The following is a 9,932-nucleotide window of genomic DNA, read 5'->3' as shown; positions in this document are numbered from 1 at the left end:
TCACCTTAGAACAGTTAGTACTCATGCCCTTATTATTATCTTTGAAAAAGTTTATCCAGATTTTTTAAAATTTGAAACTTTCTCTTAGATCCATTTAGATAAACTGGTTTGTGACCACTTAATGGTCATTTGACCTTCTGCCAATATTATCTTTTAGCTTAAATAATGTCTGCATTTTCCATATTTAGTTCCCCAATGTATTGATAAAGAATAACTATGTAGCTTCTCAGTCCAGTTTTGCTGGGCCTTTTGGGTTAGGAAAGATGTGGCTTCCAGTCCTCTAGTCATCATACTAGCTATTTGTTGGTCTTGATCCATTTTGATTGTTGTTTCTTTTGTTTGCCTTCATTTTAAAAATAATTGTACTGCCCTATAATGAGTTTTATGAGTATCTTACAGGTTCTTCAGCAAGTGGACAATAAATTTATCGCTTGTTTAATTAACACTAGGAATGGAATGGAAAAAAAGGCAGGTAAGACTGGTTCATAGCATGAAGTTGAGGTGGCTGTCAAGTGGACTGCAGAGGGAGCACTGTCCTATTTGTAATCTCTTCTTGCCTTGGGCTGATATTGTTAGTAGAGGAAAACCTTAGTCTTTGCTTGAAATTTCTTGGATCTTCTTTATCTTTATTTTGGACATTGTTGAGTGTTCCTACCGCCTTCAGATTAATGTTATAAAAATAGATGTACTCAAATTGCTAATATCTTTCAGTCTCTGTTCACAGTGTCTGGACATATTCATTGTTGAAGCTTTCTGAAGCTGTACAAAAAAGGCATTCATAATCAGTAGGTTTTGTAATGTTTTAAAAGATAGTGTCAAACAGAACAGTTTATAGGTGATCTCAGCTCTCATTCTGAAGTTAGATGAACATGTCAATAAACAAGAGTTTCTGACTCAATTTAGTTACCTAATTTAACCACCATTTTGGATCACTGAATTTCTGTTCTGTGGTAACTTTATGTTCTGCCAACACAGTCTCCTCCTCACTTTGTTTCTGTGAAACAAGCTGATACTTATCTTCTAAATGTGGCTTCTGAGAAGTGGTTATTCTTTCTGACCCCTGCAGTTGCCTGGTACAAAGTTGCCTATTTCTCATCTGTTGTGGTACATTTTTAGATGGAAACCTCCTGATTTTGGTGGACCAACATGCAGCTCATGAACGGATCCGCTTGGAGCAGCTGATTGCAGGTGAGGATTCAGGTGGTGTAAGAAACAGATAATCAGTGCACAGAAAAGTACAAATGAGCTCTCTGGCATGTACAGAACCAATAGGATATCTATCCATTTAACATCTTTATCCTGATCCCTAGAAGAGTGCAGACATTCAGTGTCTGTAGCAATCATAATATTGGCAGCTGAAAATTCTTACAGCCTTTCCAAATATAAAAGATATGCTCCCTACCCACAGAACTATTGAACTAAAATAGTCCTGACATAATGAAAGAGCAGGAAGACTGATAGGAAAAACAATGAAGAGGAAATAAAACAACATCAATAAGTTTGTGTGGTTATACTGTGAAGAATAAGACATGGGATGCTGAATAAAGACTCTAGTTCATTTGGTTCCTTTTTAGCTGAATACTGTGCTTAAAGCCTAAAATTTCCACAGTCTGACTGTTTGCAAAGGGATAATAGTCTTCTGTGTAAGCTCATTAGCCATTGGTTTCAGTGTTAAAAAGCACAATAGCCATCCATCAAGCACTTAAAAATCATTGACCTTCTCTTGCATCAACAAACGCTGTGCAGTTCCTGCCGAGTGTTCCAGGAACTGTGCTCCTTTTGGTCAGGTACTGAAAAAAGGTAAAGACTGAAGGGAGAAATGCTTAATGAATAGTATTTTAACTCCATTTATATCTGACTTTCTGTGGAAAAATTGTTCTCTCTGAGTTGAACCAAATATATCAGTAGGTTGTTTTGCTATTTAGAGTGACTCTTTTTTGGAACTGGTGGGAAAAAACAAAGTGGCATTAACCAACCCTTCCCCAGAGACTGGATGTCTGGTTTGTGACATTCCCAGTCCTCCACAAGTTTCAAGAGAAGGCATTCTGTGGTCATTTTTTAATCCAAGCAGAGGATTACATGCCAAACCAGAGGGTCATTAAGGGTAATGCCTCCGTAAATATTTTAAGAGGGATACTTCTAAATGTTTCATTCACAGATTCCTATGAGAAGGAAGCTGCAGCATGTGGCAAGAAGAAAATACTGTCATCCTCCATCTCTCCCCCTTTGGAGATTGAAGTTACTGAAGAACAAAGAAGATTTCTACGGTTAGTAGTGACAAATAGCTCTCAATTTTGGGGGATGGCTCTGTTGATCAGGAAGATATCTATATATTGTGACCATGAAACTCAGGAGAAAAATTGTTGATTCTTTCCTGAGCAGAGCCCAGTTGGCTCTCTCTGTACTGAGGGAAATGGATACGCTTCTTAGGCACGTTGTTACAACATCTCAAGACAAAACCCTGGGGTGTGCCATTTTTGTGCCTTGCAATGTGCTCTGATTTCCCTGGGAAAGTAAACCTTCATGTGTGGGCCAGAAGACTGCCAAAGCAGCTTCCAACAGTTCCTCCTGTCTGGGGCTCAGGACCTGGGAGTGCTCAAAGGACTGCAGTGCCCAGACTGTCGACCTAGGTACTGACTTTACAGGCACTTTCTGAGAAGAGGAGGATGGGATATGGAAAATCTGTATTGTGAATCCTTCAAAAACACATTCCTTTTTCCTAGGTGACTGCCAAGAGTAACTAATGAACACTGTTTCCCAAATGTTTCAGAATGGTGACCTAGCTACAATTAGGATATTTAACTTATGTTCTTCAAGAGTTTAGACACAGATTTCTTGTTGGACAATTGCAGACCTATTGGACACTCATCAAACTTGCTTTTCCCCCCTTCCTTGTCTGTTGCCTGCCACATCCATTTGTGAGGTTTTTTCAGTGCATTGTTCTGAATTTTTAGATGAAGTTCTGTCAGTATTACCTCATTACTGTTCTTTTTTGTTTTTTGTGATTCCTGTGGCAAGCTCAACAGCTGCTGATTCAGTCCTTATTAAGATTGTTGCCTACTACAGGGATACACTTGCTTAGTGTTGATCATATTTCAGTAATATTTGGATTTTTTTTTTGTTCCCACCTCTCAATGATGTTGTTGCTAACATCACAATATTTGTAATGCCTCTTCTTCAACTTTGATTTATTTTTGCTCTGATCTATGAATGTCTCTCATTTCTAATAGATCTACTTTAGAGAATGGATGGCTAAAACTGAATACAATATTCCAAGTGGGAGAATCCCATTGATTTGTACAGTAGCTTTGCAGCTGTGCTCGTGTTTTCTGTTTATTATATCCATACCTGATATTTTGTCTCCTTTTTTGTCTACTGCTGCTTGCATGAGCTGCTTCTGTGTGGATGGTCAAGGCAAAGACACAGAGTAGGGGAGGTTATTTTTTGAATTTCTGTTGTTTATGTAGAAGCCAGCCAAAAGTAGAAATAGATTAAATTACTTCTGATAATTTGTATTTATTGGTCTTTAGGTGGAGTAAATTCTGGTTTTCTGCCCATTTTTCATTCATCCTACTGATTTCTATTCTATTTTTCTTCTATTTTTCTACTTGTTTTAAATTCTGGTTGAGTTCAACTTTGTCTCTATCTAGTCTCAGCTGACCGAAATAATTTTGTGCTTTCTACAAATTTGCTTGCTTGACCATGCTTCTTCTTTTCCACATCATTAATAAACAATCATGAAGATACAGATGAGGACTCGTGTTGAACACTGACCATCTGTTGCCAGCACACCTTGCTTCCGTAGTCTCTAAATCATAATAGATGTTCCTTCTCTATCCATGACAACCTTTTGCATTTCCTTTTTTATCTACTTTTAAGTGGTGACATGAAAGACTTTTGGAAAGAGCTAATAAATCATGAGAGCTACTATTTTCATCAGGTAAATCACAAACATTTTACAAAACTGAGTAAGGAAGTAACTCAAAAAGGCATGTGTTTCTTCTAAGGACATTGGTTGAATATTCAGCACAGAGGGATGCCAGTTGTGATTTTCAGCAAGAAGCTTACTGGTGCTAGCTTACTAGTACGTTTATTGTGTGACTTAATAATTTTTCAGTATGTATTAGCAGTTCATCCCTTGGCAATTGCTCTCTGAGACTATCATTACTAAAAAGTTAGGAATTAAAAGTATTATGTGAAAGTCTAAATTCTATTGTTATTGTTACTCTCAGATTGTGACTGTATTCTGAGGTAAAGTTTGGTGTAATAAAATAAAATAACCTGTCTAAAAGACCTTTCACTTCAGCTGTGCTTGCAATTTAATCGTTCAGCCAGACCTCTGGTTCACCTGCAGCTTTGGTTCTGTTATTTATCTACTAGGCATTGTAGTAATGCATTGTTCTGTTGACTCTCTTGAACTTCCTTCTTTATTTTTTCTTTTAATAATAATTTAAAAAAATAGAAAAGCCCAGTTGACTTCAATAGCTGCTTGGATTTTGTAATTTAATTCACAATAGGCTTTTTGTCTTTCTTTCTGTATAGCCTGCTGAAGGCTATACATGTCTTCTTTTTTTTAAATAGAATTTCACAAGCCACGTTCATATGGAGGCTAATAATTGCACTATTCTCATTATTGATTTAGGTAAGTTTAGATTTGCTTCTTTCTATTTTTTGCTCAAGGAATTTCTTTTCTAGAACTAACCTTTACCACCTTTGTTTTAAGTGAATACTCCCTGAATTAATAAAGTATATATTGTTACAATTGTTTTCATTTTGTAGATAAGCTCTCATCTGTCTTGGAAGTCTCATTTTTGTGTGTATTTTTCCATCCACAGGCTGACATATGTCATAATTAACTAGAGGTTGTTCTTTCCTGTATTCTCTTTGCTTAACAGGATATAAAGTTCATTAAACCATCATAAATTTCTTAAAATACTTTTTCCATTTTAAGAATTTGCTCATATGTGTTAATTGAAATCACAGTTCTTTTAGATTAGACTTAAAGTAGTCTTAATGCTGTGTAATTTCAATATTTGGAATGTTTTTATGTTGAACCAGACATCTCGTGCACCTTCAGAAAAGGCAGATTTATAGATTTAGAAACAAAGCCTCTCTTCACATAACACAGGAACTCTTAGATCTTGTAGTTGTGGAACATGAAAAATGCACGGTTATTGGAGTGAAAAAACATGTCTGAATGTAAGCTGAAAAGGCAAAATTACTTGGAATCTCATGAGGCATGGATTTCGAGATGGGAAACTGTTACAGGAAGTGATATGAGAACCCATGTATGTGGACAGAAATACAGAAATATTTACATGTGCTGTGGAGTCATAGACACAGTGGTTGATGTCTTATTTCTCTTGGTTTTTTTTCCTCAGATGCCGTTACAAAAATTTGGAGGACTTGGGTCTTGAATTATCATTTCCTGAGACAAACAACTCTTTGATTCTTGTGAGGAAAGTGCCAATGTGTTTTATAGAAAGAGAAGCCAATGAATTACGGCGGAAAAGACAACCTATCACTAAAAGTATTGTGGAGGTCAGCTGTGTATATGGTGAAGTTATGATAGTGGGTCTTGTTCTGTATTCATGGCCCAGGAAATTACAGGATCTCTGTTATGAAGGAGACAATGAAGTCCCCTGGCAAATGTGAATGCCATCCCTTTTTCATAGCTAAATAGTCCCCAAACTGAAACCACTGAACTATAACTGAAATGATAGAAGACTGTTTCAGACTTGGACTAGTGGAGAAGCTAAGAAAAACTGTGTATAGCAAAGATATTTTAACTGATTACTGCACCTGGATGCTTGAATGGACAGTAAATGCTTCTTGCAGGAACAGAAAAATTATTAAATGAAGGAACAGTAAAATGAATAAGTAATAACAATATTTATGTATCAGCAACATTAAAGTTGCTTCCATGAAATCTCTATATAAGTGGGATCAGTGGGGCTTTCTAAAAATCACTGTTTCAGATGTTCTGCAGTTTTACGGTGAGAAATTTCTGAAGTGATTACATGCAGTGGGAGGTCAGGATTTTCACCTAGGTCTTCTACACCATGGACATGTACTACAAACAGTATCACTTTTTCTTATTCTGGCAGTCACACAGTAAGTTATTCACAGATATGAACAAAGTAGGGTAGGGGCATGGAAGGGAAAAATTGCAATTGATGACATTACCTTTTTTCTTTCTAGGAGCTTATTCAAGAACAAGTTGAGGTGAGTTGCTGTCTACTTCTAGAGTTGACTATAACATCCAATGCTTACTGCGTGAATCAAAGGGAGCCTGTTGAGCTTCAGATGAGAGAGTGGGCTAAATAATCCCCTAGCTTTCTTCATTTTTACTTTCCTTTGTGTTACAGTTCTTTTTTCTCATATTAAATGGAAAGTAACATGATGTTCCCTTATTGCTTTTAGCTATTGCAGACCACGAGAGGAGGAGCGCGAGGGACACTGCCTCTGACGTTTCTGAAGGTGTTAGCTTCCCAGGCCTGTCATGGTAGGGAAACTCTACTTTTCTTTCATTCTTTCTTTCTTTTTGGCTTTTTTTTCCCCCCAAACCTTTGTCTCTACACATCATCCTCCCTGGGACAGTGTTTGGATGTGTTTGAAGCTATTGTAGGGTTAAAGACTGTATCTTAGGCATGAGAAGGTAATGCTCATGGATGTGGGATCTCAGTCTCTCAGAACTGGGGTGAATGGTGAAGGGACAAGTTAATTGGAGTGTGAGATACAGGGTTTAAGATCCCTGTACAGGGGGGTCTAGAGAGGTAAGATGGAGGAATTGGGGCGTGCCCTTTTCCTTCTTCTTCTTCCTCTAGGCCTCCATCTTCTGTGGTGGAGTTGGCACTCCAGGATTGGACCTTACTAGGGGAACACTGGTTAATAAGGGTAGAGGGTATTGGAGAAAAATGATAAATATTGTATACGTAACTCCAAGTATAAAGATAGACGACCGCCCCAGGGGCTCTCAGTGTGTGCCCATGGCTGACTGCTGAGCAGAACTCTGTCAGGCCAAGAGAAAATCTTTTAGATAAGCATTTAATAAACACCGAGACCGAGAACAAATCTGAAGCTTCCTCTCGTCCTTTCGAACCCGGGGGCCCAAGGCCATCTTTGGGCTTTTCCCAGACCATCTAAACAGCACCCAAAATCCGACACATGGACAAACAATACTCCCCCAATTTATTAATGTATGGGCCTAACATACTTCCCTTCATGTGAAACATACAGTTCTGAGATGCATTTATCTGTGTGTGCTCTAAACCATTCAAATAACAGCTCTATGATGGGCCAAGGGGGAAGGTGCTACAATCTGTTTGAAAGCATGCCGGAAAGAACACTTAGCCGCTCTTTCCAAATTTTTAATTTCCTTTAAGTATCCCAAGTCGTAGTTTAAGTGTGCCTGCAACATTTCAAGTACTTTTGGAAGGAGTGTGGTTAAAATTTACGTCTTCTCAGGGAACTGTTGCTTTCCAGCCACCTGGCAATGAGCAGGCCTTCTTGGTCTTGACTGCAGTAGCTCCAGCATCTTGTTGCAATTCCTGTGCCATATACAGTATCAATGAGATCACATTGAAAGGGCAAATGTGAACCAGAAGTGTCTGTTTTCTCAACAGTGTCTCAGTTTTCAATTGGCAGTCAATAGGTTTTGGGTTTTTGTGTCTAAAAAAGTCTCAAGGCTGAAAACATATTGCAGATGGTCTTTTGCATCTGTGAAGGCTGAAGTTTGCAAACACCTCTGGAATAACTCCCTAATGTTGTGCTTGAATTTCCTCTGGATGCCTTTAAGTGCTCACTTGTGAGAATGGACCCAGTGGCAGGGCTAGCACTTGGTTTCAGAAGTGACACCAGCCACTCAAGCCTGTGAAACTGTTAACTGTTGTCTTGGTTTAATACTTCTTGATTTGTGAACTGTTTCCAATTTCAGCTGTATCACACACACACAAAATGCCCATTTGCCTCTTGCAACATTACCTGAAATGCCAACATGTAATAATCTTACCGTCCATCAGACTTGGACTATGTTAAAGTTTAAGCCGTGAAAAGCTGATCTCCTTATACAGCAGCCTCTTTAACTGAGCCAAGCCTCAAGTCTGCCACACTGAAGCCTTTGGGTTGCCTTTGCAGCCTCTCAGCTAAGCTCTGGGAGATGCCCCCAAAGTTTTTACTGAAAACCACAGCTGTAGAAAGAAGTGGAGTCCTCTTTGGCAGCAGGGGCAAGAATGTGTCTCTTTTTCAGGAGCTATTAAGTTTAACGAGCATTTGACTTTGGAGGAGAGCTGCAGGCTTATTGAAGCTTTGTCATCTTGTAAGCTACCCTTCCAGTGTGCTCATGGAAGACCTTCAATGCTGCCTCTTGCAGACATAGACCATCTACAGCAGGAAAAACAGGTACTGTGTGGGACACACCTCTGGTAACCCGTGCTCTGGGTTATCAGAGGCGCATCACGTATGTGTGCTAGAATAAGATCATCCTGTTTGAAACCACCACCACTGGCCTTATATTACTTGACTTGTTACATATTGTTACCAATAAAATGAAACTTTAGGACAAAAGCCATCTGTCCTATAAACACTTAAGCAAGGATCTTATCATACATTCTTTGAATAGTGACACTGACTTGAAGAGTGTCCTTAAGGTTAAGTATACATTTAAAGTGCTTGCAGTTTTGAAGTGTAAAATTTGGAAAGCATGGAAATTCTGAAATTCTGCTAGTGGCAAAGATGCTAATTAAACTAATGCTTACTTTCCCAAAGTTTAAGATGCTATAAAATGGGGATAAAGCACAGGAATAGCAACATTTATTATAAAATCATAGAATGGTTTGGGTTGAAAGGGACCTCAAAGATCATCTTGTTGCCATGTCCACAAACACCTTCCACTAGACAAGGTTACATTTAAATTATATTTAAATCAGGTTACATTTAAATTTAAAACAAAATCATTACTCCTCCCTTTTGCTGTTACTGTGCTTTATTGTTATTAAATTGGATTCTGTTGAAAGTCAGGTGGGACTTTGAATTAGATATTAACTTAGGAATGACTGTATTAGGGCAAAAAGTATGGAAACACTGAAACTTATTTACTTAGTTATGACTTGTGCTTAATTTTTCTCCCTCCAGCCTAAACCTAATTTAACTAGACTTAGGAAGATGGCAAGAGCATGGCAGCTATTTGGAAAAAAAAAAGAACCTATTTAAAAAAAGTTAAAACTGTAAACTGCAACCAGTAGAAGCATTGGTATGATCCATGATCTTGTGGATAGACTACCCTGTGTGAAGCCAAGTTCTGAGCCAGTGCAGTCACCAAAGCTCTCCTCTGACTACTGACCGAAGGAGCAGAGACCAGCCAGGAGAACATGGCAGGAGGAGCCCACCCTTGGAGCCGGGAGAAGCATCTTCAACCTTAAGGAATAGCGCTGGAAGTCTGGGCGCTATGTCACTGCTGCACTGCCGGGTGTAAGGAGTTGCAGCCACTTGCAGCTACTGAAGCAAAGCACTTCTTTTCTGCAAGCACAGCATAATTCTGCATAATAGAGAGGGGAATTTTAATTAGTGTATTTTGTAGTACTTTGAAAATTGGAAGGTATTTCTTAATAAAGTTCACATTCAACTCACTCCTTGGGCTCATGGCAGTGGTTGGAATGAGGATCGACCAGCTTCGTAGTATATATAGGCCAGCTTAGACTCAAGAAACACTTAACCTGGCAATGAATGACACACACAGCTGCCTTCTCCAACTCCTTGCAGTTTGTGTTCTTGAGTGAGAGATTCTAAATCCCCACCTATCCCCACAGAAATAACTAAATAGCTAAATATCCATTTTGAAGACAACTGTTGATGGGTTCCTATTCCTACCACATTTACATGTGAAAGCACACTGTAAAGCTGGCCACGGCATCATGCAGTGAGTGCAGGCAACT

At 38.7% G+C, this 9,932-nt stretch overlaps 1 protein-coding gene across 1 annotated transcript; it reads left to right on the top strand.

Moving 5' to 3' along the window:
• The first annotated feature begins 375 nt into the window (after window positions 1-375).
• Window positions 376-9,891, top strand: LOC128936345 (DNA mismatch repair protein Mlh3-like). The gene is made up of 8 exons (XM_054275213.1): window positions 376-472; window positions 1,117-1,188; window positions 2,159-2,267; window positions 5,382-5,541; window positions 6,202-6,225; window positions 6,424-6,505; window positions 8,249-8,400; window positions 9,133-9,891. The coding sequence occupies exons 1-8, from the start codon at window positions 376-378 to the stop codon at window positions 9,208-9,210; spliced, it is 774 nt and encodes a 257-aa protein (XP_054131188.1). The 3' UTR covers window positions 9,211-9,891.
• Window positions 9,892-9,932: the final 41 nt, after the last annotated feature.

The sequence above is a fragment of the Melozone crissalis genome, unplaced genomic scaffold (assembly GCF_028551555.1).
Source record: "Melozone crissalis strain CALT ecotype California unplaced genomic scaffold, PUWL_Pcris_2 ptg000018l_1, whole genome shotgun sequence".
NCBI lineage: Eukaryota > Metazoa > Chordata > Aves > Passeriformes > Passerellidae > Melozone > Melozone crissalis.
The sequence above is the reverse complement of the archived record's forward strand: the minus strand, read 5'-3'. Positions and strand labels throughout refer to the sequence as shown.